At 38.6% G+C, this 22,282-nt stretch overlaps 1 protein-coding gene across 1 annotated transcript; it reads right to left on the reverse strand.

The window, feature by feature from the left end:
• Window positions 1-8,018: 8,018 nt before the first annotated feature.
• Window positions 8,019-21,157, reverse strand: CCT4 (chaperonin containing TCP1 subunit 4). The gene is made up of 14 exons (XM_019970365.2): window positions 20,875-21,157; window positions 18,390-18,442; window positions 17,842-17,931; window positions 16,810-16,918; window positions 16,067-16,209; window positions 14,824-14,945; window positions 14,346-14,478; window positions 13,276-13,415; window positions 11,720-11,816; window positions 11,527-11,637; window positions 11,304-11,434; window positions 10,918-11,152; window positions 8,967-9,080; window positions 8,019-8,738 (listed from the first exon to the last, which is right to left on the reverse strand). Exons 1-14 carry the CDS (start codon window positions 21,017-21,019, stop codon window positions 8,724-8,726), a joined length of 1,638 nt encoding a protein of 545 aa, XP_019825924.2. The 5' UTR covers window positions 21,020-21,157; the 3' UTR covers window positions 8,019-8,723.
• Window positions 21,158-22,282: the final 1,125 nt, after the last annotated feature.

Here is a 22,282-nt window from a genome sequence, read left to right on the forward strand (position 1 = left end):
ATGACACCAGCCTTATGGCAGAAAGTGAAGAAGAACTAAAGAGCCTCTTGATGAAAGTAAAAACGGAGAATGAAAAAGTTGGCTTAAAACTTAGCATTCATGGAGAAGGAAATGGCACCCCACTCCAGTACTCTTGCCTGGAAAATCCCATGGACGGAGGGGCCTGGAGGGCTGCAGTCCATGGGGTCGCTAGGAGTCAGACGTGACTGAGCGACTTCACTTTCACTTTTCACTTTCATGCATTGGAGAAGGCTATGGCACCCCACTCCAGTGTTCTTGCCTGGAGGATCCCAGGGATGGCCTGGTGGGCTGCCGTCTCTGGGGTCGCACAGAGTCGGACACGACTGAAGCAACTTAGCAGCAGCAGCAGCATGTGTATGGGCAAAAAACTCAAGGACTGTACTTGTGACTAATTGTAAAACAGGTTATTTTAGTTTCTGTTCTGTGTAAAGTGTAAAGCATTCCAACAAAGGGTTTTAATGTACATTTTTTTTTTGCACCCACACTGTTGATTGCTAAATGTAATAGTCTGATCATGATGCTGAATAAATGTTTAAAAAAAAAAAAAACTTAGCATTCAGAAAACTAAAATCATGGCATCCAGTCCCATCACTTCATGGCAAATAGATGGGGCAACATTGGAAACAGTAACAGACTATTTTGGGGGGCTCCAAAATCACTGCAGATGGTGATTGCAGCCATGAAATTAAAAGACGCTTGCTCCTTGGAAGGAAAGTTATGACCAACCTAGACAGCATATTAAAAAGCAGAGTGAGTGAGTGAATGAAGTCGCTCAGTCGTGTCCGACTCTTTGCTACCCCGTGGACTGTAGCCCACCAGGCTCCTCAGTCCATGGGATTCTCCAGGCAAGAATACTGGAGTGGGTTGCCATTTTCTTCTCCAGGGGATCTTCCCAACCCAGGTCTCCTGCATTGTAGGCAGACGCTTTAACCTCTGAGCCACCAGGGAAGTCCAAAAAGCAGAGACGTGACTTTACCAATAAAGGTCCATCTAGTCAAAGCTATGGTTTTTCCAGTAGTCATGTATGGATGTGAGAGTTGGACTATAAAGAAAGCTGAGTGCCAAATTATTGATGCTTTTGAACTGTGGTGTTGGAGAAGACTCTTGAGAGTCCCTTGGACTGCAAGGAAATCCAACCAGTCCATCCTAAAGGAAATCAGTCCTGAATATTCTTTGGGAGGACTGATGCTGAAGCTGAAACTCCAATACTTGGTCACCTGATGTGAAGAACCGACTCATTTGAAAAGACCTTGATGCCAGGAAAGATTGAAGGCAGGAGGAGAAGGGGACGACAGAGGATGAGATGGTTGGATGGCATCACCAACTCAATGGAGATGAATTTGAGTAAACTCTGGGAGTTGGCAATGGACAGGGAGGCCTGGTGTGCTGCAGTTCATGGGTTCAGAGAGTCAGACACGACTGAGCGACTGAACTGAACATACATATTTAGTAATATACATATTTTAGAAAATATTTATATAAATATATTTTATATATTTTAAAGGGCTTCCCAGTTGCAGCTAGTGGTAAAGAATTTTCCTGCCAGTGCATGCAGGAGACGTGAGTTCAATCCCCTAGATCAGGAAGATCCCCTGGAGGAGGGCATGGCAACCCACTCCAATATTCTTGCCTGGAAATTCCCATGGACAGAGGAGCCTGGGAGCTACAGTTCATGGGGCTGCAAAGATTCAGACACAACTGAACGACTGAGCACATATATTATAAAATAATATAAATAAATTTACATAAATATATATATAAAACCATTGGAGAGTATGTATTATTTTAGGAACACATGGAACTTTGTAAAAAGAAACCATAGCACTAAGCCATAAAGCTAGCCACAAGAGACATCAAAGGATTAATATTGTACAGTCAACATTCTTTGATCAGTTAGTGCAATTAAGTTAGACAATAACTTTTTTAAAAAGCTAGAAAAAACCTTTCAGTTTGTTGACTCTGGGCTTCCCTGGTGAGTCAGATGGTAAAGAATCTACCTGCAATGCAGGAGACCTGGGTTCCATCCCTGAGTCAGGAAGGTCCCCTGGAGAAGGAAATGGCTACCCACTCCAGTATTCTGACCTAGAGAATTCCACAGACAGAGGAGCATGGCAGGCTACACAGTCCATGGGGTGGCAGAATTGGACATGACTGAGAGGCTTTCACTTTCATTTTGCAGACTTTAAAATATCTTTTTTTTTTTTTTTTTATAGACTCTAACCATTTATTTAACAAAAAGGAAATCTCTAACATCTAGTGTTTTTCTACATTTAAAATTTCAGGGAAAAGAGACTTGTGTTCTACAGTATATAATGGTTACAAAAGAGTTCATTATCAGCTTAGAATGGTTAAAACATTTTCTCTACTGATTAGGACTCAGCATTCTTTAGTGAAGTGAGGTGACATATCTCTTATGGAAAAAGTAGTTGTTTCTTGTCAGAGGAGATATATTACCAGCACAACCTTCCCTTCACTCAGGAAGGGACACAGACCTGTCCCTCGAGGATTTCTTTCACCAGCGACATAGGTGGGAGTCCATTTCGCTATTTCGATTCCCAAGTCAGGTATAAATCCTTTTCACTTAGGGAAGAACTCAAACATATATAAACTGAAGGGCGGAGGTTGCTTTTTCCATCTTCTCACACGACACTAAAAACTCAAGGTTTTCTTGGTGGTTTGGCTCACATGTTGATCACTGTGCATGGAGCTATCATTGGTGCAAGTGTTTTTTGAATGCTGTGTTCAAATGTTTTGAATGCTGTCTAGCACCCACAGGAGAGAACAGAGCACCCCCCTCCTCCAAAATTTGAATTTTCCTCTCGGAAACTCTGAAAGCCCACGATCACTTTTGCCTTGCAGGATCGGGGGGGCTCTATCCCCAGGTGCAAAGTACATTTTCCAGGTTTCTCCAGGGCGAAGGCAGGGTGGACGCCCTCGTTAAACCTGTGCCTGATGATGAAGAGCATCTGTCCAGTCTCAGCGTTTATAAACAGCAGCCTCTGGGTGGTGTAGTCCAGCAGGATGCCCACTCTGGCGGGACGCTCAGTCACGTGGACATCGCTCACGATGCCACTGTAGAAAAATGTGTATCTCTGTGGCTCAAAGCAGTGCATGTACCATGAGGTCTCTCCCTGTGCCAGGGCACCAGCCTGCACAGCTGAGCTGGAGCAGACGCCCAGTCGGTAAGCTGGGCAGTCTGTGACGGTGGTCACAAATATTTCTAAAAAACAATTCATGGGTTACAGAATTCATGACAGAAATGATAAAATACATATATATTTAAATTATATATGAAATAAATATATTATTTACTTTGAAACCACTTAAATGTATGTCAAATATAAATCATATATTAATAAGTTTATATATCAATACATAAAGTATACTAATATATAATTATACATTAATACGATAGTACATTAATGTATTTAATAATTTTGTTTTTAAGCTGTGTTGGAGTAATTTTTTTTAGCCATGCCACGTGGCTTGCGGGATCACAGGATCTTAGTTCCCCAACCAAGGACTGAACCTGTGACCCCTGCAGTGGAAGTGTGGAGCACTAACTGCTGGACTGCCGGGTTATTCTTGTTTTGTTTTCTGATAGCAGCTGCTGCTGCTGCTAAGTCGCTTCAGTCGTGTCCGACTCTGTGCGACCCCATAGACAGCAGCCCACCAGGCTCCCCCATCCCTGGGATTCTGAAAGGGTAAGGAGGTGTTATCTTGTAGTTTTGATCTGCATTTCCCTAATGATTAGTGCTGTTGAGCATCTTTTCATGTGCTTATTGGACATTTATGTATCTTCTTAGGAGAAATGTCTATTCAAGTTCTTTGCACATTTTAAAATTGTGTTGCTATGTTGAGTTTTGGTAGTTCTTTCTTGACATTCTAGGTGAAAAAATTGAAAAAGTGAAGGTGTTAGCCGCTCAGTGGTGTCCGACTTATATTCTAGGTAGTAATCCCTTATCAGATATGGGATTTGTAGAAATTTTCTCCCTTTCTGTGGGTTGCTTTTTATTCTGTTGATAGTGTCTTTGATGCACAGAATTTTAAAATATCATGAAGCCCAGTTTGTCTTTTTTTGTTATCTGTGATTTTATGTCAAATCCAAGAAGTGATTGGCAAAATCTAATGTTGTGAAGCTTTTGTTGTGTTTTCTTCTAAGAGTGTTATTGTTTTAGGTCTTAATTTAGGTCTTTGATCTATTTACAGATAATTTTTGTGTGTGGTGTTAAGTAAGGGTCCCATATCATTCTTTTGCATGTAGATATCCAGTTTCCCCAGCTCTATTTGCTGAAGTTTGAACTTTCCACATTGACTGGCCTTGGCTCCCTTGTCAAAACTCATTTGACAATATATATGCTTTTGAACTGTGGTGCTGGAGAAGACTCTTGCAAATCCTTTGGACTGCAAGGAGATTCAACCAGTTCATCCTAAAGGAGACCAGTCCTGGGTGTTCATTGAAAGGACTGATGCTGAGGCTGAAACTCCAATACTTTGGCCACCTCATGCGAAGAGTTGACTCATTGAAAAAGCCCGATGCTGGGAGGGATTGGGGGCAGGAGGAGAAGGGGACGACAGAGGATGAGATGGCTGGATGGCATCACCGACTGGATGGCCATGAGTTTGGGTGAACTCCGGGAGTTGGTGATGGCCAGGGAGGCCTGGCATGCTGCGATTCATGGGGTCGCAGAGTTGGACATGACTGAGCTACTGAACTGATGAGGGTTTATTTCTGGGCTCTCTATTCTATTCCACTGGTCTAAATGTGTGTCTTCATGCCAGTGCCACACTGTTTTGATTACTGTTGCTTATAATATAGCTTGGAATCAGGGTGCGTAATACCTCCAGCTTTATTCTTCTAAACGGTGCTTTGGACATCTTTTGTAGTTCCTTACAAATGTTAGGATTATTTGTTCTAGCTCTTTGAAAAAAATGCCATTGGTATTTTGATAAGGGATTATATAGATCACTTTGGATATACTGACACTTTAACAATATTAAGTTTTTGAATCCATAAACATACAATCTGTTTCCATTTGTCTTCAACAGTGTTTTGTAGTTTTCACTGAGCATATCTTTCACCTTCTTGGTTAATTTCTAAGTATTTATTTTTTGATGCTATAATGAATGGAATTCTGTAATTTTTTTTCATAGTGTTCAGTTAATGTATAAATGCAAATGACTTTAGTGTTGATTTTGTATCGTTACTTTGCTGAATTCATTTATCACAACAGCTTGTGTTGAATCTTTGGGACTTTTTACATATAAGATTGTATCTGCTGAGGCAATTTTACCTCTTCCAATTTGCATGCCTCTAATTCTTGCCTAACTGCCCTGGCTAGAACTTCCAGTACTATGTTGAATAGGGGTGGCAGAGTGGGCATCCTTGGCTTTTTTTTTTTTTTTTTAGTAAAAAAGCCTTCAGTCTTTCACTGTCAGTCTTTACTCTCTACTGTGATTTTACTTGCATGACTGATTTTTCATATTTTGATGTCCTTTTAAAAACTGAAGTGCAGTTGTTATCCAATGTTACCTGTGTACAATACAGTGATTCACAATTTTTAAGTTATACCCCATAGTTATTATAAAATATTGGCTATATTCCTCATGTTGTACAATGTATCTATTTTGTACCTCATAATTTGTATCTCTTACCCACCCCTATATTGCCCTCCTTCCTTCTCTTGCCACTGGTAATCATTCGTTTAAATTTTTTGTGATACTCACTAGTTGTATTCCACATAACTGGTATCATACAGTATATGTCCCTTGTTTCACTTAGCAAATGGTCTAGTATCCCATTGTATATATAATACATCTTCTGTATCCATTCCCACTACTGATTTTTTTGTTGAATTCCAGGCACTGTGAATTTTGTTATTATTATATCCTTTAAGAATTTTAAGCTTTGGTCAGATTCAATCTTGCTATTAAGGCTGTACTCTTCTGAAGGTTCTACTCATTCCCTATTACAAGGTTTTCTCCAACCTAGTAAGAATTTAAACTATTTCAAGGCCACTGTAAATCCAGTCTACTACTTTCACTGGTTTTTCTGTGAACTCTATAGTTTTACCGGACACAGAAATACTCAGCCAAAGACTCAACTACACCTCTACACATCTCTGGGAACTATTTCTGTAAAGCTTCATTTTCTAGTACTCTGTTCTACAACTTCTAGCCACTCAGTGTATCTGAACCTTTGATCCTTATCTTAATTCAGCAATATTGATGGAAAAGCTATTAATCTGTACCTTTAAAAAGCTCAATAAACTTAAAAAGTGATCTACACCTGAGATACATTATAGTCAAAACCATCAAAACACAAGAAATTTTAAAGTGGGAAGTGAACAACTTCAGCAACATCGTTTCACATTTGCTTGATTTCAAGAAAAATGTGAATACACAAAAATGCATCCATCTGAATCAAACTGCCCCATGACACACGAAACTGCACACACACCTCAAAAAAACTGAGACATTAACCTTTATAAGCCAAACTCCACACATTCAGTGTTGCAACCTAGGTTTCATATAACCCTCCTTCTACTACTTTGCAATGCCATTAGCTCCAACAGCCACTTCAATTTTCTGGTGTTTTTTCAAGTGGCATGTAAATGTAATTCTTAACCAATTACTGTTTGTTAAACTATTTGATCAGGTTCCTTTTGTGTTGTTGATGAAGTCTTGGGGTTGTCTCCAACCACATTTCTTCTCTAAGCCCTGTGGTTTCTATTGCACTATTTTGCGTACCAAGATTTTTAAGGATACATCGTAGTATAGAACTGACTTCTATGGTAAAATGTCAATAGTTGGAGGGTATAGGGTGTTCACACTGTTCTGTAAACTGTTTTTTAATGAAAAGCTAGGGTGGGAATTCCCTGCCTGTCTAGTGGTTAGGACTCAGTGATTTCACTGCTATGGGCCTGAGTTCCCTGGTCTGGCAATTAAGATCCCACAAGCCACGGGGTGTGGCTAAAAAAATAAACATGAGAGTGAAAAAATTTATAGTACTCAAGAGGAAAAAAGTATGCAAAACCTTTGTCTCATTAGGATAGTCATCATTCCTATTTCAAAGCATACCTCTTAAATATTTAACAGGATAATTTTCCTTTCATTGCTTTACAATTATCTAACTGAATCAGACCACTATTTTTGAGTTTTGTCATTTGGCCTTTCAGTGACAAAGCACCACCACTGCTTCCGAAAACATTAACTTTATAAATTTTATAAACTTGTAAAACCCAATCAAACCCTAAATAGTGGCTTAATTTACATCAAACTTAATGACTAACATTTGTCTTGTTAGCATTCCTTTTATAAATTTTTAAACATATTTAGATATACAGGTATAGCCTAAGACACAGACACACATAAGGGTGCTGAATAACTCTTAGAAGTTCCAATATGAAAAATTCTGGCTCAAGTATTGACTTAAAAGTGTTTACATTATACAACATTCAGTTTTATGGCAGCTATAAAATGATTCTTTTCCAACAGCAAGGTCCTAATACCCACTAAAAAGAGAAATAATTACTGAATTATTAAATTCCAGACTATCCAAAGACTTATCTAAATTTACCACTTATCAGATTAGTCATTTTAATTAACTACTGGAGTTATCAGATACAAAGGAACTTCATACTGATTGGCTGAAGTTCTCCAAAACCTTTAGGAGTCCCCCCCTCCATCCACTGCTTTCATAATACTCTTTATATATAATACAAAAGATGATGAGAGTAATCACGGATTTAAGGCTCAATTTGTGATCCACCTTAAAGGTCTGGCCTTTATCCAAAGGCAATCAAAAGCCATGAAAGCGTTTATAAAGGAGTGCTTGACAAGTTAAAAAAAGACCACTAAGCTATATATAGAATGTGTGCCAAGTTGACTAGATGGTGACTAAAACAAGGACAGAACTAGTTAAATTTTATAATACTCTTGGTGTAAGACTAAGATGTTTTAAACCACTGAGAAAAGACTTACTTATACAAACAAAATTTGCTACATATATGCATATTTTTATTTTTAGAAGGAATCCCAATTAACACAACAGTGGTTCTTAGAAAATGGGATAAGAATGAGAAAAACTTTCATTGTTCACTCTTTCTGTACTGTTAACTTTTCAAACAGCATATGTATTACTGAAAATGGTGGGTTATCAGGGTGATGAGCATATTGGGCCATTTTTCCTTCTCAATACTTCTATCAATAAACACAAAACTGGAGACTTCCCTGGCAGTCCAGTGTTTAAGATTTTTTGCTGCCCATACAGGGAGTGTGGGTTTGATCCCTGGTCGGGGAAGTAAGATCCCACGTGCCATGCAGCCAAAAAAGAGAACAACAACAAAAAACCACAACCTAACACAAAACTTAAGAGTACCCAGCATTAAGTCCTTCAGACTTTAACAGGCAAATGTTAGCTCCTTTTTTCTCTCCTCACAGATTTCTAGTCAATCAGAAATAACAGAATTTAGGAGAGAGTGGGAATAATGCAGAGTATAGAGCAATAAATTAATCTGCTTTTTGAAACCATGTGTTTAATATTTTCATTAAACTGTGTCAATATAATTTCAAGCAAATGCCAACTGGAAGACCAGGCCCAGAAATTCATAACAATCTTCCAAAGGAATGCCAAGGTGCTCTTCCACTCCAGCTGCACCATTAGTGGCCATGATGGTGCCAGTCAGACAATGTTAACCAGATTACCGAGTGTTTACCTGAAAAGAGAAAAATTTGAAAACCTGTAAGGACACAATTTTAAGGATGGAAGATCTTTAAGGTGGTTATCCAAACTTCCCTATTTTTATAGGTGGGAAAATACTAGACATATGAACTGTTTTCACCCTCGTGACTAGCAAACTAACAACATTTACTGCTCCCACCCCAATTCCTCAAAAATATGCCTTTCTGCCCTTGTAGGAAATTCACAACCTGTATATACTTACCACATCATCAATCTTCAGAATGCTCCGGACAGTTTCAGTTGCTAGAGTCAGTGCACTGACTGAAACCAACAGAGGCTGGACAACCAGTTCCTCCAGTATGTTGGAAATACCACCCTGCAAACCAGTACAAGTTGCTTTTAGTATTTGTAATGATACACATTACCAACTACACTGTTACCAGTAAACCTCAAAGCCTTTCAAACTTAGTTTTCCTGTAGTCTAGTCAAGAGTCAGGTACTCTCTACTAAGCATTTCCCCAAGTTATAGGCTGTTTTTCAACTAAAATCTGGAAAAACTGAATTAACGCTAGACTCTCCCCATCTGAACTCCAAAACAATTCTTTGTATCTTTTAAAATTCCTGGCAAAAATTAAGTAGATAATATAGTTATTAAAAATTTTAAGATTTTTTTTGCTATATACCTGGAACTTGTTGTTGAGTTGCTCAGTCTTGTCTGACTCTTTGAGACCCCATGGACTATAGCCTACCAGGTTCCTGTGTCCATGGGATTTTTCCAGGCAAGCATACTGAAGTGGGTTGTCATTTCCTTCATCAGGGGATCTTCCCAACCCAGGGATTGAACCCATGTCTCCTGCATAGGCAGGCAGATTTTTTTACCGCTGAGCCGCCAGGGAAGCCCTCAAAACTAACACTCTAAATCAAGTATCTCAATTAAAGAAAAAAGTAATGAAATTTAAATCATCTGATTCCTAATTCTGAATTTGGCCAAGTCTAGTCTACCTGGTCCTTCACATCATTCTCGCTTTCCACTTTTAGATTCTTCCTGCCACTATTCCCTCACCTTTATCCTAGGATTACTGCTGATGTCTTAATAGGCAATCCTGTCTCCATTCTTCCCTCCTTAAAATGCTCTTTCCATCACCTTAGGTCTCTTGGTTTAAACAAATACACAAAAACTCGCAACTACTGGAATTAAAAAACAAACAAACACCCAGCCACCCCACCCATTCATCAACAACTCAAGGGACTCTTCATTCTAGCTTTTATCCAATCTTTCCAATCTTAAAGTCCATTATATGATCAACACATCACCTCTGCTCTAGACAAAATGAATTAACTTTTTTGGTCCCTCTTACCTATAAATCACTGCTTCCCCATTTGACACTTTTTTATCCCCTACCAAAGTTGCAGCTTCCTAAAACTTTCCCTAACCAGGTAGTGCCCTCGAATTCTACCTGCTTCTACCTTAAAAAAAAAAAAAAAAAATCACCTTGTATTGTCCATTTTTTCCCATTACATGTTACCTGTCTTCTCAATAAAAGGAGACGTTAATAAAACAATACAACAGGAGAAATCACTACTGTTCTGTGTGTTTACCCTATGTAACTACACCAGGCTGGTGCTCACAATAGCAGCAATGGTTAACTATACACCAGGTGTCTTTGTTAAGAACTTTCTATTTAGTGACTTCCCTGGTGGCTCAAATGGTAAAGCATCTGCCTACAAGGCAGGAGACCCAAGTTCAATTCCTGGGTTGGGAAGATCCTCTGGGGAAGGAAATGGCAACCCACTCCAGTACGCTTGCCTGGAAAATCCCATGGACAGAGAAGTGTGGTAGGCTATAGTCCATGGGGTCGCAGAGTCGGACACGACTGAGCGACTTCACTTTCACTTTAAACTTTAATTCTCACAGGCCTATGAGGGAACTATAATAATCCCTGTTTTTACAACCAAGAAAACGGAAGCACAGATTTAAAGTTGTACAATCATAAAATGGCAGGGTTAATGAACAAAATACTATTTCTCACTTAAGGCATCATCTTCATTTTCACTCATTAGCATACATTAACTAACCTGCAGGTTTTGTATCCAAATTGAAGGTTACTCTATTTTTAATTACAAAGCCTTTTTCATTCCACAGACAATTATGAAGCTTTCAGTATTTTTTATTAATCAACATTTTCTGCAGTAACCAAAGTTTAAATTACTACCTTTCGGACATTAATGCCTGTAGTTTTTTCTCCCTGAGCATGCCGGTTTCTTAGTTCTGTTACAGTAGAAATGGGATTCAGGCCAGCGTTTTCAGCTAGTGTAGATGGAATGACTTCCATAGCATCTGCAAAAGCACGAATGCAGTAGGATTCCATACCACTCAATGTTCGTGAGTATTCAGTTAACCGTAGGGCCAACTCTATTTCTGGAGCACCACCTCCTGCAATAAGAGCTCTGAAATTCACAAGTGTATTTTTAGTTTATTTTATCCGACAGAAATAATAATTTATTTAAAAGCTTTTTAAAGTTTTAATAATACTAAAAATCTTTAAAATTTAAAATCTTAATGATCAAAATACGGCAAAACGTTACTTAGTAATATTACCTCTTCTTCACTAAACAGCGAATAACACAGAGAGCATCATGGATAGAGCGCTCAGCTTCTTCAATCACCAATTTGTTAGAACCACGAACAACAATTGTAACTGTTTTTCCAGGGCTTGCACAGCCTGTAATCTTTAGTAAACAAACTCTGGAATTAGGTTATTTGAAGGATTAAAAAAAAAACCCAAATCCCAAGCAAATAGAAACTTAATTTTAATAGTTACCTTGATCAGTTTGCCAGAACCATTTAAGCTGACCTCCTCAGCTAACTCAGCAGATCCCAGCATGTCAGCAGTGAACTGGTCAACATGAGCAACTGGTTTGGTTCCAATCGTCTGGGAATAACAGTCACATTCACAAACTCAGACGTCTGACTAGTGAACATTTTCACATATACAGATATTAAGAATATTTTACCTTACAAATGAATTCAATGTCTTCTCTTTCAATATCCTTTACCACCATTATCTTCATTTTGTTCAGGAAATGCAATGCAAGATCACTAAGAGCATCTCTAAAATACAGAAACAGTGATTATGTCAATACTGGTTTGGAATAGAAATTCTGCTATTTAACTCCTTAGGGTTTTCCGTAATTTTACTATCGTTTAAATGGCCAATTATTTAGTTATTTGTGAAAGGAGATGCTTTAAATAGCTTGACCAAGTTTATGAGCTCAAAATTCTTAAATAAGATTTCTAAAGGATAATATTTAAAATGTATTCCAATAGCACTTGTAAAACACACAAAAGCAATTGTCATCATTCTTCTGATAGTTAACAATTAATACTTCATGAATTTAGAATTAAGTATCATGGTAAATTATGTTTGCTGCTACTGCTAAGTCACTTCAGTCATGTCCGACTCTGTGTGACCCCATAGACGGAGCCCAACAGGCTCCCCCGTCCCTGGGATTCTCCAAGCAAGAACACTGGAGTGGGTTGCCATTTCCTTCTCCAATGCATGAAAGTAAAAAGTGAGAGTGAAGTCGCTCAGTTGTGTCTGACTCTTATCGACCCCATGGACTACAGCCTACCAGGCTCCTCTGTCCATGGGATTTTCCAGGCAAGAGTACTGGAGTCAGGTGCCATTGCCTTCTCCATCAAATTATGTTTAAGACCCCACAAATTTACACGTTTACACAAACTATCTGAATGACCCCTGCACCCCAACAACCCTGATACTGAAGGGTAGATATCAGTATCCTTGTTTTACAGATAAGTAAACTGAGTTTTGAAAGCAATTTACTACAAGTTACTAGCTATTACGTAACTTGAATTTAGAACCAGGTACTCCAACTCTTCAACAAGGTGTCTATATCAAGAGATCCACAATACTTTCTGGCATAACATATAGAGTACATGAGAATGTGTCTACACTGAAACATCAGTTTCTTCAAAAAGGCATCAGTTTAAACTTTGGAGAATTCTTTCAATCCGTGGACTATCCAACATTCCCCCCAAAAGAACTTGCTAAAATTTCAAGACAAACTATTGCATGGCCCTTTAAATAAAGAACTTCCCTGGTGGCTCAGACGGTAAAGCATCTGCCTTCAATTTCAAGGTTGGGAAGATCTCCTGGAGAAGGAAATGGCAACCCACTCCAGTATTCTTGCCTGGAAAAATCCCATGGACGGAGGAATCTGGTAGCCTATAGTCCATGCGATCGCAGAGTTGGAGACGACTGAGCAACTTCACTTTAAATAAATACCTCTAAAATTTTAGCTATATTACGTACCTTTTTACTTGATAGTAAGGATCTTGGTCAAGAAGGACATATATCCCACACTTAAATTATCATTAACAAGAAGGGAACTCACTTTAGATCATTTACCAGAATACAACAATGGCCTAAAATGCAAATCTGTTCCAGATTTCTAGTGGTTTAATACACCCCTAATGCTTCTTAAAAACTGCTAGAAGGGATCCAAAATCAATTATTGTTAAGAGATGAACAAAATAAAATGCCCTATACCTTAGAATAGACTTCTGTATGAGAAGAACATTACATCCTGTTTTTTTAATTTGCTTCACTAAATTTAGAATATAAGCTCTCTCTTCTCTTAGCACTCGATCCATTTGAACATAGTCAGAAACCACTATTTGATTGTCCATCTGTTCAGAAAAAGAACATATTAATAATTTGGATTTTAAGAGTTCTTAAGCAAAAACCGAGAATTTTAATGAAAATATTATGCGCAATATAAATCCAACGAAAATCACATCAAACTAGATATTACATAGACACACACAGAAAAAGTCTAGAAAAATGAATATACATGAAATATAACTCAGGTTTTATATTTTTATCTATACACCTTACTGGTATTTTTTACAATGTTTTGGAAATCATTAAATGTAAAAATGATCATCCTATTTCATGGATATGTCAATTCTCCTCATAAAAACTTACATGTTACTGAAATAACTTCAATTGCATCTCTTTTACTCTATAGTTAAAAAACATTGATATGCTGAAAGCAATTACTAAAGACAAGTACTATAATATTTAAGACCTATAAAAGAACACTGACTTTTATATGGGTTAAAATTTGGGAAACAAACGACTCAACCTATATGCTAATACAATATGAAATGAGAGCAAACCTGAAATCAGGTGACAAAGATCAGCCACTCCTTCAGGGAATAGTACTTATCACTAAGAGATTTAATGTGTTAAATTAAAAAATCACCTTTTTGGAATAAAAACAATAAGCTGGTTTAAAGTTCTACTATGCAAACATAAAGACAAAGATCTGGAAATCCCTCTTACACATAGCCTAGTTTTACTGTTTCATACATATCCTTATGACTGTCTTCATTTGAGAAGTCAATGCTCAGTTTCAATAAACAGCCAACTGAAATTAAATTTATCACATGTGGCATCCAATATTTTATACATTTGTCTTGATTTTACTAATTATTTTTAAATCCTTGCTTTCTATCACTAGTATTAATATCAGCATTTTCTATTTTTATAATAATCAGCAAAAATCTTTGTTATTAGAAAGTCAAACACCTAAGGAATCATTTGGTTTTACTTACATCTGTTTTGGGAGCAGATAAGCAGAACTGAATAAGCCCAATCTTAGCCTTTTCAACTCTGGTTATGCCAGAATTTGCTACCTTTTGAGTAAGAACCAGACCTTCCACCAACTCACAATCATCAATTGTCCCACTAAGAAAAAAGAAAATGAAGAGACAGTTCAGAGGGGAGGGAGATCTCCAAGTTTAACAGACTGAAAACAGATAAAAAATCATCAGTCTGATAAAATGTGCTTCAACCTCACTCATATTTATTAATGGCCCATTCCTGAACCTCTCTGATCACACTACTGCTCTGCCATCACTAGGGAATAAAAACTAATTCTTCAAACTTCCACATTAATATCAGCTGTCATGAAAACAAAACAACTAAACTTATGTGACTTTCATCTACATTTTTCATTTAACTATTTTTCAAACAGCTTATGTTTACTTTGAAAATTATTTTTTATTAAAGTTATAATTAAGAGATGCTTACCCAAGCTTCTTAACTATTTTAATATCTCTAAGATCTACACTAGTAGCTGTGGCTGGGTCAATCACTTTCATCACTGCATCTACACTCATTGGAGAAAGGAGACTTGAATACTGAGACACAACCTAGTATTAAAAAGAAAAAAAGTTAGTGTCATAAAATGTTGTAACAGAGAAAGTCCCAGTTCTTTAATGATAAAGATATTAAGAGAAGTAATCTCAATTACTTTTTTGAGTGGGGTGGAGAACAAGGGTCAGACACAACTGAGGTGATTTAGCACACACATGGAGTACATGTAAGAAAACATTACATATAAACTATCTTTTCCACTCAAGTTTGACTGTCACCATATAAAAATATATGTTTGCATTCCTCTTTTATTAATAGTCAGGACTGACTAGATTACCTAGTAATTCAACAGGAAATCCAAAAGAACAATTTTATGCTGAGGTTTCATACTTAAACTGAATTTATGATCAGATGTTATATATGTGCACCCCTATTACTGAGGGGCTGATAAAAATAGGTAATGGTTAGAACATAGTGAGCATGAATTCTATGTCATGCAGTAGCTTTAACACTTTACATTCATATACTCAATCTTCCAATGAAAAACCTAAAACATACAGCTTAATTAAGTGGAGCTGGCACTGAACCCAAGCAGTCTAAGCTCTATGACCAATGCTTATAACCATTACGATATTCTGTCTAAATTAGTTCTGGGGACATTTACCAACACTATTACTTAATGTCACTAATACGATCTAGATTTCCACTTAACATTTAAATAATACTGATGAAAAGGAAAAAGAATGGAGTGGGCATGTGACACACAACATAACAGAGAATAGGTGACATGAGCTTCTAAGACACTGAAAATAACATTAATGCTTTATATTTGATTAAAAAAAAAAATAGCAACATGGTTAAAAGATGGACCATGATGGGCAGCCCTATCTGGGGTTCAAGTCTCATCTCTACCTCTCATTAGTGGGTCTTGGATAAGTTATTTAACTTCACTTTCTTTTCCCATCTGTAAAATCAACTTACCTAAAAGCCTTGATGTGAGTTAATTTTACTTGAACTAATTCAGTTATGCAAATTAGTTAGTTACCCACTCTTGAGAGTTAATATTTATGAACTATACAGCATGAAAAACCACAGCATCAAAAACCACAGAATAAGAGCTGCAGTTCCTGATGAACTTAACTGTACTTTTACAATGATCGCATTGTGCTTGTCTCACCTTTGAGTTCAATGAAGTGGCCGCACTATTTAACAAAGTTTCTCTGTCACTCAGTTCCACAGGTCGAGACATGTCAGTCAAGATTTCAATGCCCTTTTCCAAAGCCTTCTGGAATGACTCAGAAATGATGGTGGGATGAATCCCTGTCATTTGTGAAAGGGTAGTTAATTTAATAATAACAGATAAACTTCATACTTGACATGACTTAAAATTTCTTTGTTCATTACAACATCAATGCAGTCAAATTTTAAATTATTCTTAATAATGGTTCAAATAACTTTAACTGCTAATATGTCTAATAATTTATTTCTATTTAATTTGAAATAGATAAATTACATATTATGTGATACTTAAAACTAAAACCATTTTTTTACTTTACAAAGATTCTATAAATCTGCATCATAGTAAGTGACTGAGGAATCACAACTACATTTAGGCAGTATGTACCAAGACAAGAATCCTTACTTTCTCTCCGAAATCACAGTTCTCATCTATAGCCTGTTTAGTACCACCACCAACCAGTCATTTCTTAAAAGCAAAATTTTATGAAGTTCCATTCAAAACAAAGTAGGAAAGCCAGGGGTGGGGTGGGGTGGGGGGAGATCCAGAAGCAAAAAAAAAAGTTTTTAATTCACATGATAAACATAGCAAAATTAGCTGTTTCAAATTAAATTGTTAATCTCATATTACTTAATAACTTTTGCCTTTCTTCAGTAATAAAGCATGTCTTATGTCCTACCCACCTTTCTGAAGAAGCTTGGTACAGGAATCCAAAAGAGAGCCAGCAATAATGACCACTGATGTGGTGCCATCTCCTGCTTCTATATCCTGAGCCTTGGACAGCTCCACCAGCTGGGTGAACAGAACATGTCAAGTCGCTCAGTAAGAACTGGTTCATGAGAACCCAGTAACATCTTACCATCAGTGAGATTCACATCATGTTCACTTATAGATTTTGATTATCAGCACTATAAGAGTCAATATACTTTTCTTCTGATTTTTTGTCCACCTTCGTTTAATTTAAAAATGATGACCTATATATTTGTGGCATGCAAAATTCTACTTACACACTTTATAAGAAGCTATATTATGATTTATAGTTCAGACTACGGGTTGTTTTTTCTTGCCACTACTTAAAAGAACTAGGGGCATTCTGTATATTGAGAAGCTATAAAGTGCAGGATTCAGATGAGAGGAGATTGTTAGTTTGAAATCCTTGGCCAAGTTTATCTAAACTGACCCTGCATGAAGCACAACCTGACTCATTTTCAGTCACCTTTACCTAATCAAAAGGGATTTTTTAACAGGAATTTCTAAGGAATTTGTTTTTGCTGATAGTTTGACTCCTCACTTGACACTAGAATCACCATTATGATTTGTAGTTGAATTAAAAATTATTTTTAAAAATAAATATCATGGGAAGTTTAAACACAAGATTTATTTTGCAAACAATTAAAATTCTACTTTCAGCTAACACCCACTGAATAATTGGTACAAATTTTTTTTCAACAGTACAATTTTTTTCTCTCTTCTTTATATGTGAGGCACGTTGCTGTGGAAAAGGAGAATTATGTTTTATTATGATTTTCAACAAAGAACATAATGCTAGGGATACAACATATCCTAAAAATATGCCTGATTAGCATAAAAAAGAAAAACTTTCACCATGTTTAAACTTACCATGTGATCAAATAAAACAAATTTAACTGTTTACCGAATATCAAATAACATACTTAAAGAAAACCAAAAAACTCTCACCTAAAAATTACACTTACCATTCTGGCTGCTGGATGTAACACCTGCATTTGTTTCAGAATGGTGGCACCATCATTTGTAATGGTCACATCACCTTTTCCATCTTGAATCTGCATAGTTTTTTAAAGGTTGTTATTTCAAAATTTTTTTTTTCTTTATCCAGTATTAATGTGAAACCCTAAAAGCTCTACTAATTTTAATACTTCTTGTACAGAAGTTAATTTATGTTTGCATAATGCTTAATTTCAAATTGTTTTCCCTTACCCTGGTGTCATGATTAAGAACATGCAGTAATAGTCCCAGTTTACAAGTGAAATACCTGGGTTTTTTCCTACTTAAAAGTGAAGGAACTAAGACACTAAAAAAGGGATACAAAAGATATTATAAAGAATCACCATAAAATATGAATTATAACTAGGTCCCGTTCATCCCAAAGTAATCTACCCCTTTCTGAACTCTCAAAGACTTTCTAACACTTTACTTTTTAAACAGCACATCTTAACCCTCTAGAGAGCTTGCAGTAGGCACAGTAGTACTCAATTAAGTAATGGATGATTGAGCCTTTTACCATTTTATCCATTCCTTTTGGTCCGAGGCTTGTTCTAATGGCATCAGCAACAGCTGTAAATGTGGGGGGGGAAAAAGAAACCAAGACTCTTTAACGAGCAAAGCATTTCTTCTGCCCGCAAATCATCATTTTGTCCTTATTAAAACATGGTGCATAACAATTCACTGTTTGCTAAAGAAAATTCTATACCTAAAAATCTCCTGAACACAGAAATATTTTACTCCTTTAACTGTATGACACTTCACTTTTTGTTGCTAACGTCACTATACGTAGCATTTGTACCCTGCACATATGGTAGAATAAATTTTGAAGTCACCTAATCCTCCTATAAATATCAATATAACTTAAGTCATGTGCTCTCAATGAGGACTGCATTACCTTCCCCATTTTCTGAAACAAAACAAGCAGCAATAACAGGACAAGCTAGATCTCCTAGTATATTCTACAGCCCTATTTGCTTTTGTATATTCCACAACTAGAATAATGCTTTCAGTAGGTTGTGTTAACAATACATAATCTTAAAAAGATTATAAGAAAATATTTGGTATAGTTTAAAAAATATTCTACTTAATTATTTCATAATTGGGGGCTGCATTTCCTAATTATTCAGCCATAATTAATTACTCTTTCAGGTGATTTTAGTGGACCCACATGGCAGCGATGCTACAAGGAGACCAATTCACTTTAAGAACACCCTTACAGTCATCTACAGGAAGCCTCTAGAAAGGCACACTATTCAAAAAATAAAATTTTTGCTGACCACCTCCTCAAAAGTGAAGTCTAACATACTATGTAGTACACAGTATTATCTGTTAAATGACTTGTGCTGAATAGTACTAGAACTACCACAACTACTTGTGTGAGTGTGTTGTTTTGACATTGTCAACCAAAGAGAAAACTGGCTCCATGAATTACACTAAAGATGCATCTGGCAACAGCTTTTTCCCACCAGTCTGTAGGGTTCTGTTTGACTTGGACAGTCTAGTATGTTCCAGGAGCTCTCTTCACTTCAGATGTAAGGGTCAGGTTTACAAGTAAGTGGCCTTTTCTTCCTATATGCATTCCTCTCTTGTCCAATTTCAATTCTCTGTGCAGAGATGTTTCCAAATTTGCCGAAGTAAACATCCCATCCTGTCACCTTGTTTGTTGAAAATCTACCATATTCTATAGCTTTTCCAGCCCCCCAACATGGCACCAGAATTTACCTAACACCTTGTTTCTAATGAAATAAATCTAAGCTTCAGTTATGGTCTCTAGATAACTATCAAACAACTTTGATTTCCTGGTAAAGACTCTCTTGAACTTTCAAACGACTCCTAAATTTACCATGTAGTCATTCTGACATCCTCAACTCATTTAAGCCTGAACCAGAACCTATTCGCTCGTCTTCCACCATCCTTCCTTCAGTGTACCTGGTTTTTCCCAGCAGTAGCAGCACCAGCAGCACCATACCCTCAGTCCCCTGGACAGATAACCTCAAATATCTTTAAGGCTGTACTCTATGTATACATATATATATACACCTGGCTCCTCATATACTTTCTTATTTAAGCCTTACAGCAACCCTCCAAGGTAGCTATTATTTCATTATATTGAAAAACAATCTGTAGCTGAGGGAGTCGTGTTAAACCCTTTCCAGAACAACAACAAAGGACACCAGGCCTTTAAGATCGGGCCCCACTCTACCTTTCCGATCTCCCCTCTCATTTCTTCCGGCACCTGATGCTCTAACCCAAATGAACTACTCCCTGTACTCAAACACATAACGGGCAAGAACTCTAAGCCCCTGTTCTCACTTTTGCTTCTAGACTCTTCACATTCAACCCGACGTCTCTTAATCTTCACAAATTTTTTTTAAGCGAACTTTTCCATCCTCAATTTTATAGGGAAGAAAACCTTGGTTAAAGGTCACAAAGGCACGAAGTAACGTAACTGAACGAAACCCAGGACTTCTTGAATTCCACCAAAAGCCAAACTCTTCTCCATTTGCTGGCTGTACGTGCAGAGAGGATATCAAAGCTCAACGTAGCCTCGTAATTACTCTCAAACAAGGTGGGTCGGTCGGTTTCCCACCCCCCGAGTACAATGGACCCCGCCCCAATTTAAGGCGCGGAGAGTTTACCCGAATTCAATAGCTGCCCCCAGAAAAGTATTTCCCTATTTTAATAAAAACAAAAAGACTGTAGAGTATCATACAAACATTATAAGAGTAGACCGCTGCATAAGGGCCCCGGCTGCTTTCTTAAGTATGATGAAAGCAGCACGCTCCGGGACGGAAAATTATGGGCGTCTAAGACGCAGAATGGGGCCAGTCCAAAGGCTTCCATACTCGGGGTCGGGAATAACGGCAGGAAGGAGGAACCCTGCACTAGCTTATTCTATGAGAGGCCCAAAGCGGATCAATGAACGAACAGCCCACCCAAGGCTGGGGGTGAGAGTGCACAGTCAGGCCCGGCGGGCCGCGGCTCAAGCCTGGGAGCGATACCTTTGGCTGCGGAGATATTGCTGAAGCGGATTTGGGCCGGCTTATCGCGGTCCTGATAGGCGCTCTTCCCGCGGCCGCCGGCAGCCCCGGCAGCCCCGACAGCCCCGGCGGGCGGCCCGGTCCGGGGTGCTACGTTCTCGGGCATGGCAACCTTGGATGGGTCTGCGTGAGCTTGGGAAGCACGGATGGACGCGGATTGAGGCTGACGAGGGAGCAACCGTAAGCGCCCACCGCCTTCACGAACCTTCCAGAAAGCGGCGCCGGCGCCGGGAGGAGGAGGAGCCGGAGGAGGGGTCCTTCCTGGAGGCGCGGCGCGGCCGTGACGTCACAGACTGCCCGCCGCGCGCCGGGTGAGGGGGCCAACGCCGAGGAGCTGGGGGAGGGCCGGGGCTCTTGGGCCGGGGTCCTTTGGGCCGGGGGCGCGCTGAGTGAGCTCGAGGGAGGCAGAAAGGCCCACCTGCCATTGTAAAGGCTGGTGTCGGGACACCACATCTCCCCACTAACCCCTCCTCGGGCCTGAGGACCCCTCTGTTAACTGTAGTTGGAAGAGTCACTCCCTGGTGGGTGGGGTTTTTGCCGGCGGTAGACTTGTGTTTTTGGAAAAGGAAATGGCGACCCAATCCAGTATTCTTACCTGGAGAAAATCCATGGGCAGAGGAACCTGGTGGGTTACAGTCCAGGGGGTCGCAGAGTCGGACAAGACTGAGAACAGACCTGTATTTTATTCAGTTTTATTCGTTTTGAAAGCGAGTCGGAAAAGAGATCTGGTTGTTCAATTCAGTCGCTCAGTTGTGTCCGACACTTTGGGATCCCATGGACGGCAGCACGTAAGGCTTCCTTGTCCATCACCAGTAACTCCCGGAGTTTACTCAAACTCAGTCCCATTGAGTCGGTGATGCCATCCAATCACTTAATCTTAAGTCGTCCCCTTCTTCCGTCTTCAATCTTTCCCAGCATCAGGGAGTCGAAGGGACTCGCGAGAGTCTGCCAACACCACAGTTTTAACAAGCATCAGTTCTTCGGCGCTCAGTTTTCTTTATAGTCCAACTCTCACATCCATACAGGACTACTGGAAAAACCATAGCTTTGAAGAGAGGGACCTTTGTTGGCAAAGTAATATTTATACTTTTTAATATGCTGTCTAGGTTGGCTTCCCTGGTGGCTCAGAGGGAAAAGCGTCTTCCTGTAGTGCAGGAGACCTGGGTTCGATCCCTGGGTCAGGAAGATCCCCTGGAGAAGGAAATGGCAACCCACTCCAGTACTCTTGCCTGGAAAATCCCATGGACAGAGAGGCCTGGTAGACTACAGTCCGTGGGATTGCAAAGAGTCGGACACTACTGAACGACTTCACTTTCTTCTTTTCTTCCAAGAAACAAACGTCTTTTAATTTGATGGCTGCAGTCACCAT

This window comes from Bos indicus, chromosome 11 (assembly GCF_029378745.1).
Source record: "Bos indicus isolate NIAB-ARS_2022 breed Sahiwal x Tharparkar chromosome 11, NIAB-ARS_B.indTharparkar_mat_pri_1.0, whole genome shotgun sequence".
Taxonomy (NCBI): domain Eukaryota; kingdom Metazoa; phylum Chordata; class Mammalia; order Artiodactyla; family Bovidae; genus Bos; species Bos indicus.